The following is a 24,467-nucleotide window of genomic DNA, read 5'->3' as shown; positions in this document are numbered from 1 at the left end:
TTACATTCAGTGATGCATTCCTTAGTGGGACATTTCTTCCAATATTTTCCCACTGTGGCCTGTGTTAACTTGTGATCACCTGTACATGTGGCAGGCTTATCTCCATTTTGATCGGGTAGCTGTTGTTCATTTTCAATGCTTCTTTGTGCACAGGTGTTATTGCAGTTTCTAACGGAGTTGGCAGAGTACTGAGATAAGACTTCAGAATGCACAGAACTGTTCTCAACTTCATGGTAAATGACTGAGTCCCCAATTTCACTTGCTTGCCTTCTTGCTCGTTTATTAACAGGTGGGCTACAGTCCTGAATCATTTCAAAATCTGACTGCTTTCCAGGATAGCTGAGGTAATACTCTTGACCATGATATATTTTCTCCATACTCAGCTTGTTTTTGTGGTTGTGTCTTATTGCTCTCTTAATCACATAAATTAAGTCAAACACACTAAGTAGGAATGAGATGGCATTGACTCCAAACATGAAGTTCATCATAATAGTCTTCTCAGTAGGTCTTGTGCTGTAGCAGTCTATGCTCGGGCAAGATGGCTGAGAACAGGCAAATTTCTGAGGAACAAGGAATCCAAAAAGATAATACTGTCCAGCACCAAACCCAGCTTCGGCTACCATTCTAAGAAACAAATGAATTAAATATGCCCCAGAAAAATCATGCATTTTCTCTGTCTCTGCTTCATAGACTGTCCTGCACCCCATTGCCCCTCTATGAGGTACTTGCTGAGTCCTTCTGACAGGGTAAGCTTTATTCTTGTTGTAAACACACACCTGAATATTTTCTGACATGGTTTGCCTTGTCACTTTGTGTATGACATATGCACAGAAGCCTGCATATGGAAGGCAAAGAGTCACAATTTCTGTTATCCAAAACCGTAGAGGAGACACAGGACAAAATGCATCATAGCAAACATTGGAGCATCCTGGTTGCATGGTATTGCAAATAAATCTTTCTTGCTCATCTTGAAAAACGGGATAGCCAGCTAGGGTGATGACTGTTATTCTAAGCAAAACCATCAGAATTATCCAGAATTTTCCTGTAAATGTAAATAAATAAATAAATAAATAAATAAAGCATAACCACAGGGAATATCAAATGAGAAACAATTCATTATCTTATAGACAGGACAAGTTACAGTACTAGAAATATCTATATTTTAATGCAGCCTGCTAGTAACTTAGACAAATTATTTGTTTTCAGTTTTTCCATTGTACAGGATAGCAAACTGCATATTCTTTACAGAGCATCATTTCCGAGTACTTCCATTATGACTCATCAAGTTACAACTCAGCGAGGAACTAACTCAACAAGCAAAACTGGATAAATCATGGATACACAGATTCATAGATATTTAAGGTCACTGAGTCTTATGACCATTTACACCTTGCCAGTACCCTTCTTGAGCATGCATCTTCTTTCTCCAGAAAGACTATACCAGTCAACCCTGGAGTAAATTTGTGAATACCCAACCAGTTGTCAAGGTTATGCTCAAACAAATATAGAAACATGCAGGGGAAGTTTATTCCAGAGGTTAGGAAGGCACTGGGTTATAATCCTGTCCCGCCACTGTTTTTTTATTTATCTGTTGCTGAAAATTTACCTCCCTTGTTCTAGTATTGGTGAAGACATTTGACTTATGGATATACAGTACATCCAGGACAACTGGATGGCACAGTGGTGTAGTGGTAGCATTGTCGCTTCACAGCAAGAGGTTTTCCGGTTCACTTCTTGGCTGGGGTGTCTTGTCTGCATGTCTTCCCTGCATTTGTGTGGATTTCCTCCGGGTGCTCTGCTTTCCTCCCATGTTACAAAGACATGCATCTGGAGTGTTTCTCCACAGGTCCCCACTGAAAATTGGCTTCATTCCAAATCAGACTTTCCTGGTTAACATGAATAAATAAAACTGGTTCTCTAATGGTACAGTAAGCAAGACAGAAATCTTCCCCTATAAGACACCGAATAAAGGGTTAAACCTTCCAGTCTCTCCTGATTGCTCAGGGACTTTAGGCCTGTGATCTTTTTGATTAGGAACCTCTGGAGTTTTTCTAATTGTTGGATATGTGTAGTGAGATACATCCAAAAACAGGCATTGTACTCAATAACTGAACTGGTCAATGTTGAGTATGAGGGAGTGATTACCACTTTAGGGCTTGATGATATTCATTTGGCATTTAGCTATGCTAAATAAAAGGATTTTCTGACAACCACTGTCACATGATGGTCAAAAGGGAGGGAATATTCAACCTAGGTTCTTAGGTTAATAACTAAATTTTCTACTTGTAGTGGTATGTTGTCTAGACAGTATGTGGGGTTTGACTGCCAAATTTGATGATACTGCACTCTTTAGCATTTAGTTTGAGCCCATTTACAACAAACCAAGTATTTATTAGGCAGACTCCCATCTGGAGAGCTTGTGTATCAGTGAGTGACTTACTCTCAGCCCTAGTTTACAGTCATCTGCAAACTTTGTTAGCCAGGGGACTTAGCTCTCTGTTTGGAGAGCTGAGAAGTAAAGGTCAGAAAGGAAAGGTCCAGCACTGAGCCTTCAGGGACACCAGTGGTCACTTTCACACTTTCTGATGAGACATCTGCAACTTGTACTGTGTAGGTTCTGTCTTTCATCCAGTTTGCTGTCCACCTTACTACATACATGTTGATTTTTAAAACATTTAGTATCTGTATGATGCCAGAGTGTGGAATGGTGTCAAAAGCCTTGGTCAGGTCATGATATTCTAAGCAGAACCATCTTACAAATATGGCTACCATCAACAGTCTCTATAACCTTTTTACAGAAGTTTACCATTTTCAGGAGTCAGGATCTACCCTCACAAAGCTATACTGTTGGGAGTCAAGTCTAATAAGATTCTTTATATCACAGTTTACAAAGTCAGTTATAATGCATTCCCTGACTTTACTGATGAGGCTTTTAAATCTAAGAGGTCTGTAATTACCTGAGTCGGTTGTAAGACCATAGTTATGGAGGTGCATCACCACTGCAATGCACCACTAATCAAGGAAAAACTAGTTGTTAAACTTAGGTTAAACTGTTTAAGGAGTGTGTCTGTAAGGGCATGTTTAAGACTATTAATTAAACAACCAGGTATACTGTCATGTCTCACAGAGGAAGTAATTTTGGTCTTGGTTAGCACTTTCAGTAAGTGGTCTATGCAGATAAGTGGGGGAGTAAGGGATTCAAGTATTTCATGACTTTGAACAGAAGTCTTGAAGTGAAGTTAGCACTAAATTTGTGTGCAAATGTTGACAATGTATGTTGAATCAGAATACGAGGCATCATTTTGAATGAGTTCAGGACAATGTAGAACACTGTTTCTTAGTTTTCTAACATAGCTAAAGATTGATTTATAACTACATTTGCCTCAGAGGCCAGCCTAATTTGTTCATATTTTTTCATTGTTTTTTTCTTTTTTTTTTGTAATGCTTTTTTATACTTTCCTTGAGAAGAGATTCCTTCTCTAAATCTAGTCTATAGACTGGCTTAAAGCCAGTTGGATTTACTAAAGCTATAGCTGCTGGGTCAAGTCTGGGATTGGCTTATAAAACTTTAAAAAAAACATATGAATTTTATATAATCTGCCAATTTTTGGGGGAGCAGCAGGCTGACTTTCAAAGAAATTGTAGACTATGACAAAAACACCCCCAAGGCTGACAGAAATGAATAGGAGAAAATTCTGGAAATTCCAGTTGTAACAAATCAAAACATATCCTAAGGGTCTGACAAACCACAGTATTTTCTCATCTAAAACATTGGTTCATCCTGGAAATAGTCTCAGAAAAGAGAATCCCTCACAGGAAGAATGGGATATCACACTCTTCTCAGAATCAGAAACTTGAGAAAAAATGCATCTTTTCTTCCCAGTCCTCTGCATAATCCATTTCTTGAGTCTCAGATGAATCTCTTTTTATTTTACCGACAAGAAGGGTCAAGAGCCTACACAAAATCCTGAACCAAACCCAACAAATTACTCCTGTTCAGAATAACTGGCACAGCAGAATATAAAGGTTTTGTTTTATGACTCTTTTTGATAAGGATTTTTGTAAAACATAGATGCAGTATTGTTAGCAACAGCTTCCCAGGGATGGACACAACATTCTGTCTAAGCAGAAGCACACTCCCCACCCCTTCTTCAATTACTGACAAGAGTGCTTCTCCCTTGTCCACTGTGGAGATTCCAACAGCCATGGAGGATGTGGCTTACTCTTGATCCACTGTGGCTGCATGGACTGCACCAGAGGGATTCAAAGAAAAAGATGAGTGGTCTAAGGAATCAGCTTTGGCTGCAGCAAAGCCACTCACTTGTGGCTGAGGCAAGTAACCAGCCTGCTGTGGTGGTAAAGACTGCTTAAAAGTCTATTTCTTTTTTAAATGGAAGAAGATCCAACTATTGAGACTGGTATTTTGTCCCATGGTTAAGCCTTAAATGGTGCTTGGTTCCCAGGCAAGTTTAGCAGCAATAGTCAATAAATCACCAAAGTAACAAAAAGTAACTTTTTCCTAGAAAACAACATAGCAAAAAGCACTTTAAACCCTTTCTTTGGCCCCAGTAAGTAAAATAATCACATTTTTGTCACAGAAAAAGTAGTTTTAAACAACTTTTAATATTTTTTTCCTCACAAAAATAAAAAAGTGCACTCCCAATTAAAAGTGCATAAAAGTCATGAGACAGTCAGCAAAAAACATTTTTCTCTAGCTTAAAAGTACTTTTTAAAAGAAAATGTAAGTTTTCTGACATAAAACAAAAATGTGAAAGTTTTTTCCCCAAAAGGAACTTATCTGCCCAGCAGTGGAACAGGACTAGCTGACTGTTGATCCTCAAACGCCCACAGAGGAGCACGCTTCTCAGCAGCAGAAAAGCTCTGAAGGCATGGCACTCAAACCTGACCTTTAGTCAGCTCAGCTCAAGCTGACTAATAGTTTGAGCACTAGGAAGTTGGCCAGCTGTTATATCTGATGTAGGATATGACCCCATATACCTAAGGCTACTAGCAGTGGTCTTAATGATGAACATCTTTCAGTTTGAGGTTTTAGTGCTCACTAGTAGCTGTAGATGAAGTCAGGCTGGGAGGAGTTTTAAAAGACCATTTGTAGTTAGGACAGGTAAACAGCCACTAAGTTTGGAAGATCAACAAGGGTTGAGTCCCTGGGCACTCTATATTCAGGACATATGGAAAATAATATAAGGGTACAAGTATTTGACTTTGCAGAATTATACTTTTATGCTTAATGACAGCCAATGGAAGAGGAGAAGGGGGGGTTTCATGGTCATTCTATTAGTAGGCCCCCAGACACACCATTGCAATGTGTTAAAAAAAATTCCAAATGACTTTCAGTGTCTCATAGGGCCACTTTTCTTCTAAGTAGTCTCATTTGCAAAGTGCTAAAATACAGTCACTACCCTCCTTTAAGAGTGAAACTACATTTACAAAACAACTCATATGCACTTAGAAGTACATAGGACAACAGTCTGTCTCTAATGTCACCCATTTAAAACTGCTGTAGGTGAAAGAGTCTTCTCTAGACTGGGACAAAGATCTTGAAACCATTAAAAGCTTCAAAGATGCACTTAAAGAGCATCTCTTAACTGAATCTACCTGCAGCTGTTGCCATGACAATGTTTATATAACTTACTATTCTACGTATATAGGAGTTTACATATATATATATCTATATATATATATATATATATATATATATATATGATTGCATTGTACTTTATGCATATCTTAGCTTGTATTTTGTATGTATATATATATATATATATATATATATATATATATATATATATATATATTCCCACAATGCACTCTGACTGGATCTTTGAATGTTACCACATCTGCGTTCAATCTTAGTATGTTCTGAATTTTGCTACGTACTCATTTTACACATAATATTGATGAGTGAAAAATGATGATGCATTTTCTACTCTTTGATCTCAGGTTGTGGCTGAAAAGGGCTCAATAGACCAGTCCACTTACCTGGTAATTTAAGTGATTTACAGTAGTCTTATTTATTTCCAGTTTTGCAGAACATGTCTGCTTTTGCCTTATATAATTTGGGCTAAGCTCATCAGTGTTCCCCTGGACTGCAAGACTAACAACTACCGCAATGGTTATGAAGTAAAGGAAGGAACCCGATTGTAGTAAACAGGAGCATCATAATATGACCTGTGGTCTTTGAATGATCCTTGGTTTCCTTATGCTGTTGAATGTTGTTCATTATTTAGCTGTAAATAAATTTGACAGTGTGAAATCTGAGTTTAATATCAATATTTTAACTATGAATACATTCTTATTTAGCTTGTTTTTTGACAGCGCACAGGTGTGAAATGCAGTGTATTAGGACTACAGCAGTTTGTCTAACACGGTGCAGATGAGTAAGGCTATGATCCAGCTCTGCTGACTGGAGGTGTACACTGCAACAATACAGAATTATTAGCCATTCATCAAGTAGGTCAGATCTGTACTGAATAATGTCAGATGGAAGAGCTATTCTTGATGACAGAGAAGACATAGGGAAGACAAAATGAGATGTCAGTGTCCTGCAAGCATGCAAGTGCCCTCTCCCCAAAACATTTAATGTTGTATGCAGTAATATTTCTGATTTTTGCATGACTTGTGGGTTGTTTAACAAAAATGGTTGCAGCATTTATATTGTCTAATAAATTGCTTTACTTTACTCAATGCAGTAAAGAATGGCTGGGGGTTGGCATAATAGTTAAGGTATTTACTTCAAAGACACAAAATACATGGTATGAATCTTACTTTTGGCCACTTTTTGGTTATTGGCTAGGTAAGTTATAGTCTGCAGAGTTACTGCTTGTTATTTACCAATGAATTAGATTCATTAATAGGCTTGGATAGCGTAGTATAGTCTAAACATGCTGCATTTTAGTAGTCTATAAACATGTTGCATTTTAGTAATATTTTTTTTCTGCACCTTCTTTATGGCCTTCAGCAACTGCAACATTTGTCAAGTCATATATTTGCATTATTTGGAGTGATGATCAGAGCATCTTCAGTATTCATTATGTAGTCATTGCTGTATATTACTGTGATACTGTCTCTCATAAAATAAAATGTGCTACTAATTCCCTAGGAGTATGCCACCCCATTTACCATCAGGTATTGCCAGTGTAAAATATCTGCACATGCATTCCACCCTAGGAAAGCTGTTTGTCTCCCACCCCTCACACACACACACACACACACACACACACACACACACACACACACACACACACCTCCAACAGGTTGCAGTAAACCATCATTTGTCTGAGGCAGGTGAGCTTGGACTAAGTTTTCAGAGGGTGGGGTGGAGGAACAGGTAGGGACAGGATAGATCAGGAGGGGTAGGGTGGGGATGAGCTGTTCCTGGGTAGTATTGAAAAGGCTAGGAACAAAGCAAATCATTCTTTTTGATCTCTACCTTGGCAGCTTTCTCTATTCAACCTACCTAATCATAAAAGCAGGGGGAAAGTTGGCAGTCAGATTATGGTCATCTGAAAGGAAATTAAGGCACCCAGTGCCCTGCAAAGGTGATCGCATTAGCGGTCAAGAAGGAATTTCAATTTTTTCTTTTCCCACTGGGTTTTTCAGGTTTTCGCCTTCACTTCCAAGTGAGATAGACAGGTTAGGCTAAGTTGTCGCAGTCATTTAAGTGAAGGCAGGAAAGGTAAGGGAGACCAAGGTAAGTGGGGGTGGGGAGTCTCAGGACTCTTTAGATGGACCTTCCACAGGCCAGACAGCCCCAAGGGATTGTTGCCAGGACATTTATCGGTCCAGCAATAGCTCCTTGGCAGATTGTAAGGTGGCCCATAAAAATTGAGAAAAACTGTTATGCTGTGGTTAAGATTAATCAGAAAGGCAAATATTGACAGTGTTGTCTGTTGCTTTGTAGTGTTCAGGACACTACTATGAAGTAAAGAAATGGCTTCCCTGAAATTCCTGGCTTGTGCACATCTCAGAATAATTGGCTGCAATCACTAAGGGTCATTGGCAGTAATTGGCAATAAACACATGGTTGTGCCCATTTAATCCACCTGATTCCTTCGTCTTTTTATTAAATATAATAATGATGTGAATGTGATGCAAAATGATGATGCGGAAGCAAAATGATTTACAGTGTTTTGAACTGGTTATATAAGTGTGGTGCATGACAACATCCAGCAGTGCATCAGTGGTTATGGGTAAGGTGCTTTGTTAAATTATAAATAATGATTTGCTAGTTTTATCAAAGGGCAGGTAGAGCTGTACCAGTTTGGGACAAACAACGTTTAAAGTCCACACCACTTAGACCTTTCGGCTACCAACCATGTCCAGCAACACCTCTAAATTTACATCAAACGTTTATTGCTGTCCTTCATAAATCTATGTAGATTTTGTTGAAAAACATTGAGGGCTACATCTAGTAAATTAAGTCAAATATTTTTCAGAAAAGGCAAGCTAGGAATAAAATGATCATCTTAACTTAGCGTTGTAAGCGAACAGAATCAACGTTTTAAAATGCTTTAAAATCTCCCTGATCTGAAAGTTGTTGAAAACTCTGCCTTAAGTGCTATAAAACCTGGAAAAATCTGCACATTATTTTAAAAGCTGTAGGATTATTACTATTGTTTAGTACTACTCTGTATACCTCTCAGCCTCTTAACGCAAGACCAAAAATATGAAGTAAAATGTTGGACATTCTGCGAAATTCTGGATAGCTGAGATGTATGCTGCTCTGTTTAATACTACTCGCAATATTATAAAGTAAAAAGAAAAAAAGAAAGGAAGAACTGCTAGTTGAACGTTCCCTGCCCTGTTCTAAGAGAAAGCCAAGTGATGAATACAAAGTAGGACAGGAAAGAATGCACACTGTTAAACATACCTCTCTGTCCAAATGCCCGCAGAATGTCTAAACGTGTGCCTCATATTTTTGGTCTGTTCTTCATGCAATGTGTGTTTTTTTGGCAAATCAGTGAGGACTGAAGTCAATAATTAATGAAATACATTTGAGTTTCAGACTTCATATCCTTCAGAAAATACATGGTCACACAAAACCTTTTATTCTAGCAACTACGCTTATGAAGAGCGATATTTAAAATGTGTCCCTATTTTAAGGCCATTGCCTCCCCCCCCCCCCCCCATTAATTTGGCTTTGTCCAGATTTATTGGGCTAACTAGTTGAGAGGTATGCTGTTAATGTATAACTACTGTATGTCATTATCTAAAGCTGCTTTAGGCTTCCTATCAGGGGGTGTATTAGGAAAGATCATCATCTTCTTAAATGTAGCTTCCAGTTACAAAGAAAACACCTGCTGTAGTAATGAATACCAAAAGCTAATGCGCCTCATGTTACAGGTAGCAACCTTTTGAGTCATTACTGTAGCCCTGCGAATGGGTATTGGAAAAGAACCTAAAAATACTTGTATTGTTGACGGTGTGTGTTTATAATCGCATAACATTAGTTACCACCCTTCCACTCTTTGCAAATAGGTCCCTACAAATCCTAACATAATGGGGGGGGGGGTGGGGGGGCTCAACATCACAGACAGATTTTAAGTATTGCTTTTATAAACGTAGTTACTAGAATAACAGGTTTTGCATCATCGTGCATTTTCTGTGATATGAAGCCTGAAACTCGATGTCTGCCGTTATGTAGCGATTTTAACTTTCATTCATTTGCCAGAATATTTGTGAGGAACAGACCAAAAATATAACACAATAATTTAGAAATTTTGGACAGTGGCTATGTCCCTAAGTAGACAGGTGTGTCCTGGCAAAAGAATGAGGAATTGCGAATGTCTTGCAATGTTTTGTAGGCATGTTTAATCCCACTTGCCAGCCCTCAGGCCTCCCGCGATCCATCGCCGATTTTAAAGCAAGAATTGTTTTTCTGCCCCTAGACAGTCGCGGAAAGTGTAATTCTGTACATGAAACGGTTCAACAGGAGCAATAAGGATACAAAATAATAGAAACAACTCAAATTCAATGCAACTGAGTGCTTCAGCAGTAAAGCCAAACTCAGTCCAATGTATTAATTGTGGATATAATTTGTTTTGCAATATTTCATGGATCTGGTTCTGGGCAATGAAAATGTATCTAACTCTATTGAGATATTAATTGGGCAGTATCGCGTTTATATTATGGCAATACATCCTGACAGTCATATTTAGCGGCTGGGTTAACAAATTGAGGGTAGGATAGAAGGATGTTTCTTATCCCACAGCCAATGAGAAAAAATATATATGTCATTTACCATTCACATAATCCTCCAGCAGTTATTACAAGAAAAACACGTTGCCATGAAACAAAAATGTCTTCCGTACCCTTCCCTGTGTCCCATGTCCATGAGGCATACCTTTCACCTATGATTCAGGAATAGCGCTAGGAGTTTGTCTATCGATTTAGTCTTGTTCGTCCTATTTTACTCCTGATCTTCATAAAATAAGACTTGGTTATGGTTTCTTACTAACTATATAGAGTCTACACTCCTCTCAACCTCTTAGCGCAAGAGATATGGACAAAGCCTAAAATAATGGGAGGACAAAGGCTCAAAAATAGGGACAGATTTTAAATACTGGTCTTCTAAACTTAGTAAGTTGCTAGAATAATATAATTTGTGTTGGCATATATTTTCCAAATGTTATGAAGTATATATTTTCCAAAGGTTATGAAGCAAGAAACAAGTGTGATTCAGAAACGTATGCCATTATTTAGTGACTTCAATCCTCAGTAATCTGTTGGAAAACTACAAATTTTATGAGAAGCAGACCAAAAATGTAAGGCAAAAATCTGGACAGTTGAGAGGTATGAACTGGGTCTAGCATAAGAAGGACTTCTGTAGTGAACGACAGAAGGTTGAGAGTTATGCACCATCATTTCAAATGTACTCAGCCCTGTACACGTAAGAAATGGATGGACACGCTGTGTTCATTTGTTGCCGCTAATAATCATTAAATGGTTGTTTTTAGAGGTGTTTTTCAATCACAATAAGTTATGTTTTGTACAGCTCTATATTGTAAATGTTGACAGTTCTGAACATTCGGTGTTCTCTGAGTAACAAAGTTTCACGGAGATGCACAGGCAAAAAATGCATTCATTTGAGTAAAGACAGTATGCCTAGCTACACCGAAATCAGAACCCCCACCATGTAGACTGTAAGTCTTTCATCACTTCTCCTTGATCTTTAGTTTTTCCTGCCTCGAATTTGTGATCATAGAAAGATTCTGAGGTGAGTTGCGCTATAGGATATTTGACAGTCTGGAAACTCAAAACTTTAAAAAAAGATACTCACCAGGAATTGTGACAGTGTAGTTCAGAGTGACAAGCAGGAATCCCAGGCTCTCCCAGCACCCTGTCCACATGCTTGATGCGTGTGGCATTTGGAAATCAAGTGTTCAAGTGTCCAACCTGCAAATAAACAAATAATTGTAGTATTTTATGCTAGTCTTACATATGCTTAAAAGTCATAATACCAGTAGCGGTAATTCAGACTTTTTCCTGAGATATAAGACATGATAACGCCAAATCTGCCCTCTTTAAGGAGTAAGCGCTATAAGATCCCTTAGCGAGTCTGTTCTTTCAACAAATGGTAAGGGATAAAAGTAGCTCAGAGTCCTAAAACCATTGTGAGCTATTCTTATTCTCCAAATGCATTCCATTGGTCTCCTGTCTTTGCTCAGATGTTGGGAAGGGGAGACAAAAAAAGACTGCTGATCAATATTGCAGGCACCTATGTTTTGTAACAGCAACTCTCGAGTGTGATAAATTAGTAAGTGATATGTTAATAACATTGTATTTCCAAGACCCGGGTACAAAATCAGAAATGGGTGAAGAATCTTGCATGATTGTAAAACACTACCACTGCTCTTTGCTTCCAATTAAATGAATGACAAGTGGCACTTTAAAATTATGGAGTGATACCATATGATTCTTAGAGTCTGCATGCCCACCTATTTTAAACTGCTTATTTTTTTTCACCGAGGCAATAATTGTCTCTCCTATGGAATGCCAAGCTTTTTAAACGGATTTTGAAGCCGTATTGTATTTCCTATAGGTGCAATAAGTATTTTTTTTTATTTTTAAGTTTTATATCTGCTCGCGATGCACCTACATTTTCTTTATTATTATTGGGCTGATTCGACAGAATCTGTAATTTTTATTTACAATCTGTTTTGCTTTTAAAAGAAATGTTCATTGCATGATTTCACTAATATGTGTTTCAAACTGTGTTGTATTTATTAAAACTAAGTATCTGTGATTTTTTTTTCCTCTCAATGGATCGCCTCTGAAATTGACATTTGTCCAAATGGGCAACGAGGTTAAAAAATATTTTTTTTTATCTGACGGCAACTTATAAGTGCTTTTATAATTTAAGCACAATGAGGGTATCAGAGAGACAGTGTGTCTCATTTATCTGACAGCTAAAGTGATTTTATCTCAACTAATCCTTTATACTCTGTTTCTCATCCGGAATTGTGGGAAAAGTGACCTTAAATGTCTGATAAACCGATAATATTATTCTTTAGCGATTCTGCGTTTAATGTGGGTACACAGCAGTTCTCAAAAGTAGCTACCGAATAAAAACAGTGAAAAAAGATTAAGAAATGACCGCACATCTGGTCATTTGGATGCTCCTGTTTCAGAATAGCAAGAACAAAGTTAAAAAACGGATAGCGGCAGAGTTCACCCTCTAGCGTCCAAGTCCAACATGTACTTATATGAATATTACGTTTTATATAGGTAAATGCAAACTATTAGAAGAACGTTTCCACCAGACTCTCAATCAGCTGAAACAGCAATCTTGAGTACTGAAAAAAATCAAGTTTATGTCTGAAGTACTGCTCGTTTTAAAACATTCCCCATGACTTTAGGTCATCAACTTTCCCCCGGATAGGTAGAAAGATGTTAATGAACCTTTAAATTATAGGAGGAATGGCACTCCCAAGTGTGATAGAATATGCCAGCGCAGCAGCAATTTTGTAATATGTTAGAGCCAGGATATTCCCAAAACCTATATGGGCATATTATAAACCACTAACTTTAAAACAAAAAAAAAAATGGTAAAAGTAAGGACATTAAACCCAGGAGCACCAAAATCCGGGATCCAGAAGGTCTACAAAAAGAGACAAAATATATTGTTTACCTATATCTACATACTAGAAAACTCCTCCAATACTATTCAAAATTTGAGACTCCCAAACTTTGTTTTGATCAAAACTGATACACTAGAAAGAATAGATAGCAAAGAATGTCGTGAAGTTACAAGGTAGTGCCATATGTGCCAGGGAGAGTAGGGCAATATATGTGTATATATGCCAGCATAGCTAGCTGGAGTTTTGTGAAGAATTTTATGTTATTTGACTATCACATTGATTTGTACAGATGTTTGACTTAAATAAATATTTGTAAAATTACTTGAGTTAATTACATCAACAGTAGGTCCTGGTGGCCAGAAATAATGTACACATGTATATTAGGTTGTATTATTGTAACTGGTCAAATGTGTATGTTTATCAGAGAACCCTGGAAGGGTGGAAAGTTTGAAATTATGTTACAGCTTTCAAATCCTGCCACATCCTAGCAAAGATCTCTGTGTGTATTATACCAGAGTCAATTGACCATAAGTGATGTCATCCTCTAACCAGCATCTGGTTTCTTTGGAACCCTTGCAGCAGCACTTTAGAATCTGACAGGAAAGATTTCTGACAGGATATATATATCACACATCCACACAGAGACATCATCGGGCTTTTGCTTTCTTAAGACACTCAGCACATATCAGCTTGCCTTTCTTTAGTAATTCTTTAGTTAGTCAGGGACATTTAGTGAGAATAGTTTAGCATTTTCTGCATCTGTGAGAAACTATCCAAGTGTATTATTTTTTATATCTCTGTGGTTGAAACTCTGCTGTTTATTAGCTTCAGTATTCCCCCGTTTTATGTTTTATTATCATTAAATATTTTAATACCTTTCACTGTGGCTGGTCCTTTAGAGAATACTTTTAAGATCTTGAGAGTACTTATGCTTGTTTTAGTGACAATGTGGCTGCTCCTGAAAACCTTGCTGTTTTGGTCACACTCTACCATTTGTATTAGTATTAATTTTACACAGTATAACTGAGTGCCCTTTGTAAGAGCCTTAGGGTAGCTGACTGGTGGCAGCATGATTACCTCACAGTCTGGGCAGAAAGGGGCACAGCTAGTAAATCTCTACCAGCTTTTCCCAGGTGCATATGTGTGTGTGTGTGTGTGTGTGTGTGTGTGTGTGTGTGTGTGTGTGTGTGTGTGTGTGTGTGTGTGTGTGTGTGTGTGTGTGTGTGTGTGTGTGTGTCTGTCTGTGTGTGTGTGAAAGTCAAATACCCAAGTGTATGTGTCAGCTACTGGAAACAGGGACACAGAGCTCTAAAGTGGTCAGTGTGGAATTTTGTGTGGGTCTGGAGAGAGAAAGAGAGTCCAGCCCAGGTCTGGAATGTGCACCCTGTTTGCTCTTAAGGTTAATTGTGCTTAGTTCAGGGAGCTGTATCTGAAAATACTGTGTGAATCCATCTTTGCTCTTAGTGACCATCTCTCACTGGTGAAGTCTCCTTGACTGTTGGCCTGGAGTAGGGACCTATCACATATTGGAGGCAGCTGGGTTGGGTATTAATTGAACTTCAGTAGTACAGTTGTCACTGAAGGTGTGTATACTGTCAGCAGTCTCAAGGTAAACATACAGAGTTTTCATTTTCACAACAGTTTTATTTATTTTTGTTACTTTAGTTTAGTCAGGGAAAGCAGGCAACGAAGTCAGCAGAGGATTATAGCAAGTTGGCAAAGAATCACTTGGTCAAGGTGTGTGAAGCCAAAGGACTTGTGCATGCCAACCTGACTAAAGAGGAAATTATTTCAGCCTTGGTCACAGCTGCAGCATGGATCAGAAACCCTGAAAACAAGCTGCCTAGTGATGGGGATGTAAAATCTTCATAAACAGGACAGTTCACCTCTTCCTCAGAGGACTTAAAAATCCATCTGGAGTTAAAGAGACTTGAAATGGAGGCCAAACATTTGGAGGTAGAATTGGCAGAGAGACTGCAACATTTGGACGTCGAACAGAAACTGCAGTGTTTGAAGGATGAAGAGAAGTCAAAACAGATGGAGTTGGAATCAGCAGAGAGACTTCAGTGTTTGGAGGCCAAAGAAAATGAGAATCAGTGCCAACATGAGAGGGAGATGATGACTCTTCAGCAGGTTCATGGAGGTAATGGGGAAGGGAATAACTGAACCCCAGAAGCAGTAAAAGTCAATAAATTTCTTCCACAGTTTACAGAGGGTGATGTTTTTTTTCATGTATTTGAAAGAGCATGTAAACAGTATAATGTTGACCAAGGGCTCTGGGTATGGTTCCTGACCTCCTTACTCCATGGTAAAGCTGTGACTGATGTTTCTAAATTGTCTGATACTGATTGCTTAAACTATGATAAGGTTAAACAATGCTTATTAGAATGTTTTAAGTTAACATCTGAAGCTTACAGAAAAAAAAAAGTTTTGTGAGCCAAGGCAGATGAAAGTGTATGTGATTATATTGCTGAGCTAAGCAATTATTTTCATAGGTGGGTGAATGGGTGTCAGGTCACCACTTTTGAAGGGTTGGCAGATCTTTTGGTTAGGGAACAAGCCCTCAGCACTTTGCCTGAGGACATGAGAATCTGGTTGGCAGACTAGGAGTGTAACTCTGCAGATGAGCTGGGGAGAAAAGGGGATCTCTAGTTAGCAAGCAGAGCATCACTGCACAAGAAAGGGATACCCAGCACTGCACACGGTTATAGGGGAATCCATGGTGGACAGCCTAAACCACCCCAACAGAGTACACCAGTAACAGGGGAAGCCACTAGTTCAGGTACACAGGCAGGACCAAGGGTTAGATGTTTTAAATATAACCAGAGGGGACATGTAGCATACAAGTGTCCACTGAGGCAAGGTGGGAACAAAAGGTGAAGGAGCCAGCAAGTGGGAATAACAGCATGCCGGTGGTAAGTTGTCTGGAGACAACAGGGATAGCAAATTATCACTAATGTTTGTATCCTATCTTAGTAGATGGAAGACAGGCCACTGCTAAGAGAGGCACAGCCTCTCATATAACCATTGTAAAGTATGCAGTAGTTAAAGAGGAGCAGTACTTGCTTGGGCTATCCACACCAGTCAGAGCTTTAGGAGGGACCACAATCCAAGTACCTTTGGCCAGGATTTACCTTGACTGGGAGGGTGGAAAAAGCAAGCAGGTAGGTGTGTTTGAGGATATCCCTGCAGATGTCTTGACAAGGAATGATTTTGATAATGCAGTACCTCGTGTGCATGCAGTTACATGCAGTCAGGCTTGGAGATAAGCACGTGGGTCAGGTAGCCTGTGGGAGACCCAAATAGATCCCACACCTGAAGCTAGGGCTGGTGTCAGAGCTTTAGGAGGGACCACAATCCAAATACCTTTGGCCAGGATTTACCTTGACTGGGAGGGTGGAAAAAGCAAGCAGGTAGGTGTGTTTGAGGATATCCCTGCAGATGTCTTGACAAGGAATGATTTTGATAATGCAGTACCTTGTGTGCATGCAGTTACATGCACTCAGGCTTGGAGATAAGCACGTGGGTCAGGTAGCCTGTGGGAGACCCAGATAGACCCCACACCTGAAGCTAGGGCTGGTGAGGTGGTTATTTCAGGGAGGGAGCTACCCTGTAGCAGTGAACCTGAAAGTGAATCATAGAGGCTGGTAGGTACCCATGGACAGAGTGACTGCAAATGCATTGATGAGTGCTAGTACCCAGGCTGACACTGAGGTACCACTGTCAGAAGAGACCAGGCTTCCAGTGGAAAGGGAGCTGGGAAGAGTCACAATGGTGGGATTGAGATAGGCTTAGCATTCAGACCCTACATTATGAGGCTTGAATGAGGTAGCTAAGGAGGCACCTGATTCTCAAAGAAAAGGGGAGACTGTATACTAGAACAAAGGGTTACTGTACAGAGAGTGAACCCCTGAAGAAGGGCTAGAGGGTGAGATAATACAGCAATTGGTAGTGGCCAGAGCCTAACATCTGGCACTTCTAGCTATAGCCCAGGACATTCCTTTTGCAGGTCATATGGGCAAAAAGCATACCAAGAGACTATTATCCAGAACTGTTTTTGGCCTGGGATTGCAAGGGATGTAAAAGGGTATTGCATCACCTGTGAGCAGTGCAGAAAGGTAGGCAAGGCAGAAGACATGGTCAAGGCTCCTTTGATGCCTTTACCTGCGACTGAAGAGCAGTTTCAGAGGGTAGCTATGGCTATCCTGGGACCTGTAAGTACCCCAAGTTCCACAGGGAAAAATATATCTGGGTGGTAGTAGATTATGCTACTAGATACCCTGAGGCAGTGGTTCTGTCCTCCATCATGGCAGAGAAGGTGGCAAGTGCTTAGTTAGAGATTTTCAGCAGGGTACATTTCCCAAGAGAAATACTGACTGACAGAGGTGCCAATTTCATGTCAGACCTGCTGGCTTGTCTATGGGAGTGCTGTGGGGTGAAGCACCTAAAAAACACCCCCTACCACCCCCAGACTAATGGTCTTGTGGAAAGGTTAAAATGTACACTATAGGCATTTGCAGACCAATTTAAGAGAGACTGGGACAAATATTTGCCCCATCTGCTGTTTGCCTACAGAGAGGTACCCCAGGAATCCACAGGTTTTTCACACATTGAGTTGCTGTATGGGCATAGGGTGATGGGGCCTTTAGATATGATTTGTGATGACTGAAAAGTGAGTGTGAATCACACAATGAGTTTGTTGTGGCATATGCCCTAAACTTCAGGACATTGCTTAGGGAGCTCATGGGCTTGGCCCAGGAGAACCTGGCAGGAGTCCAACAGCAGAAAAATGTCTGGTATGACAGGAATGCTCAAACCCAAGAGTATGATGTGGTACAGCACTTTATGGTGCTCATTCCTGTCAGACACAATACGCTGCAGGCAGCTTGGGAAGGACCTTAGATGTGGTAAGGTAGATCAGTAATGTTAATTACATGGTAAACCTGTTAGACAGGAAGCAGGAGCACAGATTGTACCATGTGTGATGACCCACCACTGGACCAGTAATCAAGGAGCCTCAATCCTCACCACTGGCAACAATGGGGGCATACACTGACAGGATGACAATGTATACACACAATATTTCCAGATGCAGCTCTCTGCATCAAGTCCAATTTCCCTTAAGAGCACACAGAGACCACAGTCAGTCCAGGAGCTGGTTGCTTCCTCTTTCTCCAGCTCCCCAGTAAGATTCCCCACTGGCACAGGTATAGAGTTGAGATCTCAGCTGATTGGCCAAGCCAAGACCTCCAGCACCGTCTCTGTCCAACCAGTGGTTTGAGTCCTTGCTCAAGTACTGACATACACACACTCTTTGGGGTTTGATTTACACACACACACACACACACACACACACACACACACACACACACACACACACACACACATATTGGAAAGGCTGGCACAGGTTTACTAGCTATGTCTCCTTTTGCCCAGACTATAAGGTAGTTATCACTGCCATAGCCAACTCCTTATCAGCTACTTTAAGGCCCTTAACAAAGGGTGTCCAATTTTACTGTGTAATATTAATATTAATACAAATGGGGGTTTGACCAAGAGCAAGATTCCTAGGAGTAGTCTACACAGTGTCACCAAATAAATATGCAAGTACACTCAGAACTTAAATATCTCTACACAGAACAGCCACAATGAAAGGTTTAAATATATTTAATAATAAAAGAACAAGACAATACTAAATATATATATTTGCAGTGACATTAGAGTTCAAAACCACAGGAAATATTTAAAACAACATTGCAGGACAGTTTCAAATAAATAAAGGAAAAATATCTAAACTAAGCTTTGCTATATTCCTAACTATATCTAAGAAAATTATGCTATTCCCTAGTGACTTACTTCAGATCAAGGCAGATGTGTGATGAATGGATCTTGTAGTTGTTGCCAGGTCCAAGACAGAATACAGAATGCTGTGTCTCTCTAAGAGACCTCTCAAATTAATATCTCAAATATTACTGCTGGGCTAGCTTGCAGAATGACACAATTTCTTGTCATCTGACGTCTAGTCCCCAGACCCAAAACAACCATTGATGGCACCTGGTAGCATTTAGTATCTACCTGTAAAATACATACTCAAGGGCTTTTCCTCAGATCTTTGGCAGATGCTGGAAGTCATAAGACAATACAACACTTTCAAGACAATACAGAAAGTTCCCCTAGTTTTAGACATTGTGTCTCCTTGTTGCATTGAAACTGAAAAATATCATCTTTTATTGCATAGCCATAAAATAATTTAATTTCAACCATTTTTCTGAAGTTTTGCTGGACTGAATTTAACTTTCTGTGTTCCAGTTTCCACTGTTAAACTATATACATTTAAACAGTTACAATACTGCATGTACATTTCTATTCTATTCCAGTAGGACATGCTGTGGTTACATTTTAAGCACATGCACTTTATAAAATATCTTTTCCACACACATCTGTCCAAACCTAGTTTGATATACACATGATATACAGTTCTAATACATTTACAACACAAGCATCCTACACAAATGACATATAATTATTTACAAAATTCCAGATAGCTGGGCTGGCAGTATCTCCTTTCATCACACCGTGTTAACATGATGAAGCCTTACCATGATAGGAAGGCCCTGCTGCTGAGTATTTACAGTGGATGGCAGGAGGAGTCTGTGAGGGATCTGGTAATCACAGACCTGATGAAAAAAAAACAGGCCAGATAAGGTAGTGTGGACCCCAGCCTGTGAGCAGTCATTCCAAAAGCTTAAAGGGGCTTTGGGAGGACCTTCTGTGTTAGCCAGTCCAGATTACAGCAAATAATTTGTTGTGCAGCTGGATGCTTCAAACCATGGGGTGGGGGCTTTACTCAGTCAGGTTTCCTCAGAGGGAGAAGAGAGGGAGAAGAGCACCCAGTTGTATGTCTCAGCCATAGACTCCTACCCACCAAAAGATGTTATGCAGCTGTAGAAACAAATGTCTAACCATAGTATGAGCACTGCAGAAACTTCAGCCCTATCTGTATGGAAGGAAATTCATTGTGGTTACAAACCACAATCCCTTAACATGGCTACATCTAGCCAGCCAGAAAAATGCAGAGTTATTAAGGTGGAGCCTAGGGCTGCAGGCATATGACATGACAGTGCAGAACCACAGTGGGGTCAGCAATGCAAATGCAGATGGGCTATCGAGTTAGGGTATGGGTTAATGTGTTCCCAGACAGACCCATTTGTCACAAGCAATGTTTTCTAGGGTCACTTGAAAAACTAGCTTGAGTTTTCAATGCGAGGGAGAGATGTGATGTTATGAAGACGTGCCTTATGTGCCAGGGAGAGTAGGGCAGTACATGTGTACATATGCCAATATAGCTAGCTGGAGTTTTGTAAAGAATTTTATGTTATTTGAATACCACACTGATTTGTACAGATATCTGAGTTAAATATATATTTGTAAAGTTACATGAGCTAAAAATGCATCAATAGTAGGTCCTGCTGGACAGAAAGAATGTATGCATGTATATTAGATTTATTTTGTTGTAACTGTGACTGTCTCAAAAAGATCAAAGTCTGTAAGTTCCCTATGTCTTTATTTATGAGTTGCATTATGATTTAAACAGCTGTCCTAACTGGTTTGCCAGGAAGGTCCACTAGGCCTAGGTGACTCCATTTTCAATGGAGGCCTGGGGAGAAAAGCTCAACATACAAATTACAGATGATGCACATACAATAGAAATACAGAAATACAACTACAATTACATAAAGAGCTAGAAGGCAATACAGTAACAATCATGGGTATGAGTTTAAAATAAACATGGGATAAAAGTACATATCAGAGTTAATAGGTATTAAGCAGTAAGTAGCTTGGATATGAGTGGAATGGTTCATAGCAGAAATGACAGGTGAAGCAGTTAGGGTAAGAGTGGAAAGTCCAGGTTGAATATTTGCAGATAAAGCAGCAAGGGCTTGGGTAAAGAGTGAAATGTTCAGGTTTAAGCCATTATGTTATATATGTATTTAGTAAAAAGTAAGGACTATATGTGAAGGGTAAGTTGAGTAAGGTTTAAAAACTACTAAGGGTGAATACAAAGAGTTAATCTGTACTTAACTGACTAGAGTTAAGGGCATGAGAAAGTGGAAGTTGTTCGGGGAGGATAAGTGCAGCTGTGATAGTAACGTATAGGGATAGAGAGAAAGGAGGTGTATGAGGATAGGGTATGGTAAATAGATAAGACAAGATAGGGTAGATGAATTACCAGCTGGCTAGAAAGAGGTGGGGTAGAGTGGGAGTAGCAGTGTTTAGAGACAGTTATTTCTGGCATGGGCATAGCCATCCAGAGGACAGATGTTGTTTAAGAGAGTTTTTAAAAAGCACAGGGTTACTGATGGAGGTGGTTGTAGATGGGAGGGTGTTCCAAAGTTTGGAAACAGTAAAGGAATAGAGCATATGACCTGCTGGGAGATTGGGTTTGTCTACTTTGAGCAGTGTTTTATTTTTTGATCTGAGCAGCCTGTTTGGGTGGTACAAGGACAGTAGGGAGGAAAGAGAGGGGCATGTTGTGGACTTGTATATAATTTTGTGTGCAGTAGTTAAGTATAGGTAGTTGAGATAGAGTGATAATTCTAGCCAGTTTAGTTGCTGCATGGAGGAACAGTGGTGTGCTGAGAATCTTGCATTTGTTGTGAATCTGGTGACCTTATTGTAACATGAGTCAAGCTTGGTTTTAAGAGAGGACTGGATATTTATAGGGATAGGGGCACCATACAGCAGGGATGGAAGTAGAAAGGCTAAGGCTAGAGACTTTTTATGCACGGGGTTAAGGTAATAGCCATGTCTATAAAGGGTACCCAGTTTCTGATTTGCTTTTTTGATGTTGTTGTGAATATGGAGGTCAAATGTTAGGTTTTCATCAATAATGACCCCTAACAGGTTGATGCTAGAGACAACTTCAATGATAGTATTGTTCTGGGAGTGAATAGATCATTCAGTCCCATTAAGGGGGTATTTTTTGGGGGGAGTGAATAGAATGAGTTTAGTCTTGTTGGGGTTGAGAGCAAGGTGATTATGTGACATCCAGTTTTCAGTGGATGCAAAGGCATGTTGGGTTAGTAGTTGTAACTCAGAAGGGGATTTGGCAATGCAGATGTTTGTAGAATCATCTGCATATTGGCTAATGGTGCAATGAGTAAGGGAATTATGGAAGTTATTGATAAATATATTGAATAGAAGGGGGCCTAATATGGATCCTTGAGGTACATCTGTGGTGATGCTGAGGAAGGGAGAACAGGATTGCTGCCATTTTGTTGACTGAGATCTACCAGAGAAATAGTTTGAGAACCAGTTTAGGGTTGGAGGTGTGACACCTAGATTGTTGAGTTTAGAGAGTAGAAGGGAATGGGATATAGTATTGAAGGTTGAAGAAGAGTGTAGAGATGATGAGACCAGCATCATGTACTCGATTTAAAGTATCCATAAAGGAGATGAAAGCTGTGTTGGTGTTATGGCCTGGCCTAAAGCCATGTTGGGTAGGGGTGAGAAATTGGTTATTAACTAAGTGGTTAAGAAGTTGAGTATAGACACATTTTTCTAATATGCTGGAGATGGGGGAGAGGATAGCGATAGGTCAGAAGATGTAGATGTCTGAATTTTTGCCACCTTTGTGGTGAGGAAGAATGTAGGCTTTCTTCCAGATATTTGGTATGTAGGATTACTGGATAGATCTATTGAGGAGTATACTGATGGGGTAAGCAATGGAGCTTGCAGGTAGTTGTAGGAATTCAGCAGGTAAGTTATCAGGAGCATTGGTGCAGGGTTTGAGTTTTAGAAGGAGTTTCTTTATAGTGCATATAGGAACAGGAGATAAAGAAAATTAGGAAGAGAGGAAGGTCTAGAATGTGTTGATGGTTGGTCAGGTGGGTTGGGGTTAGAAGGTGGTGGTCAATTTAGCTATAGTTTCGATGAAATATGAATTAAAGAGAGAGGCTATATCAGAAGGTGTTTTATCAGGGTGTGGGCAAGGATTGTTAGAGCCTGAGTGAATTAGGAAATTGATTGCTCCCCAGAATTTCTGTGGGTTTAGTTTATGTTGGTCCTGTAGTCTATGGAAGTATTCTTTTTTGTTTTTAATGACTTGTCATTTGGCCTGATTATGTAGTTGTTTATATAGAGCAAGGTCAGCTGGGTTTTTATATTTTTGCCAGGCTTTCCAAGCTTTGTGTCTCGTGGACATGATGTTCTTTGTGGATTTGGTGAGCCAACTGGCATGATTAGTCTTGACTATCTTTTCAGTCACTGTGGGGCTACACTATCTAAGATTTTGAGAAATGTTGAATTGAAGGATTCAAATGCATCATCAAGGGGGATGGTTTTTAATGGTGCCTAGTAGGTATGCTGTAAAATTTCATTAAAGGTGTCTGGTGAACATTGAGATAGGTCTCTAGTTTGTTTTAGTTGGTGATTGCTTACAGCTGAGGTAGTTTTGCGTATAGCGAAGTCTGGTAAGTGGTCACTGATGCTGTTTGGTAGTGTCCCAGAGGTGGAAATTTTTCTGGGGTCAGACACGAGGATTTAATCCAGGATTGAGCCTTGCTTGTTTTTGTTATTGGGCCTTGTTATATCAGTGACCAGCTGGGTGTAGTTAAATAGGTTGATGTTATTTGAAGTGTCTTGGCTAGTGATATCTAACCAATTAATTCTAACATCCCCTAGGATGATTGTTTCATTTTGAATATTATTAGATGACCAGGCAAGAATATCCTCTAGTATAGGAATATTATTACCTGGGGCTATGTATATTACTATGATACAGAGGCTTTTGCAGTTATTTAGCTTTCGGATGTTTACTAAAAGTTCTGCTGTGGAGAACTGTGGAATAGGTTTTGTAAATGGGACTACAGTGTAGATATTTGGGTAAATCAAGGCAATGCCTCCACTTTTTCTATGTGGCCTGTTATTTCTATGGCATGTATAATTGGGGGTAGGAATTCTGTGTCGTTGATATATGGTTTAAGCCAAGTCTCAGTTATGGCAGTGAAGGCAGGTTGATTTTGATGTAACCATGCATAGAAATGGGGAATTTTATTTCTAATGCTTTGTAGAGTGATGGTAGTGAAGTTCAGGGATTTTATGGGGTTGGGTTGGTTGTGCAGGGCAGACAGTGGACCTGGGTTTGGGTGCATGTCACCACATTTTATTTGGCTAAAATGGGTGGTCTAGTTTACAGAGAGTGATTGTTTTTTAGTTTTGTGGTGGTAGTCCAGTTTAGAATAAGTATAGTGGACCTTTAAGTAGAGGGAGGACTTTTACTTTAGTTTGTAGAATTATGTCTGACACATATAAGGTGGAGCCCATTGTGGAATAACTCAGGAGAGATTATATATATGTGGATGTTAT

The 24,467-nt window shown here is 39.6% G+C and overlaps 1 protein-coding gene across 1 annotated transcript in view; it reads right to left on the bottom strand.

Annotated features, from left to right (window-relative positions):
- The window catches only part of GJD4 (gap junction protein delta 4), a 133,098-nt gene that overhangs the window by 2,208 nt on the left and 106,423 nt on the right, over nt 1–24,467 (bottom strand). Inside the window, exon 2 of the mRNA XM_044066190.1 lies at nt 1–1,042. This exon is cut by the window's left edge and continues 2,208 nt beyond it. Coding sequence (XP_043922125.1) covers nt 1–1,042 — 1,042 coding nt within the window. The remainder of the gene's footprint in view (nt 1,043–24,467) is intronic.

This window comes from Protopterus annectens, chromosome 3.part1, assembly GCF_019279795.1.
Source record: "Protopterus annectens isolate FY-2018-M chromosome 3.part1, PAN1.0, whole genome shotgun sequence".
Taxonomy (NCBI): Eukaryota; Metazoa; Chordata; order Ceratodontiformes; family Protopteridae; genus Protopterus; species Protopterus annectens.
This window is presented reverse-complemented; position numbering and strand designations above follow the sequence as displayed.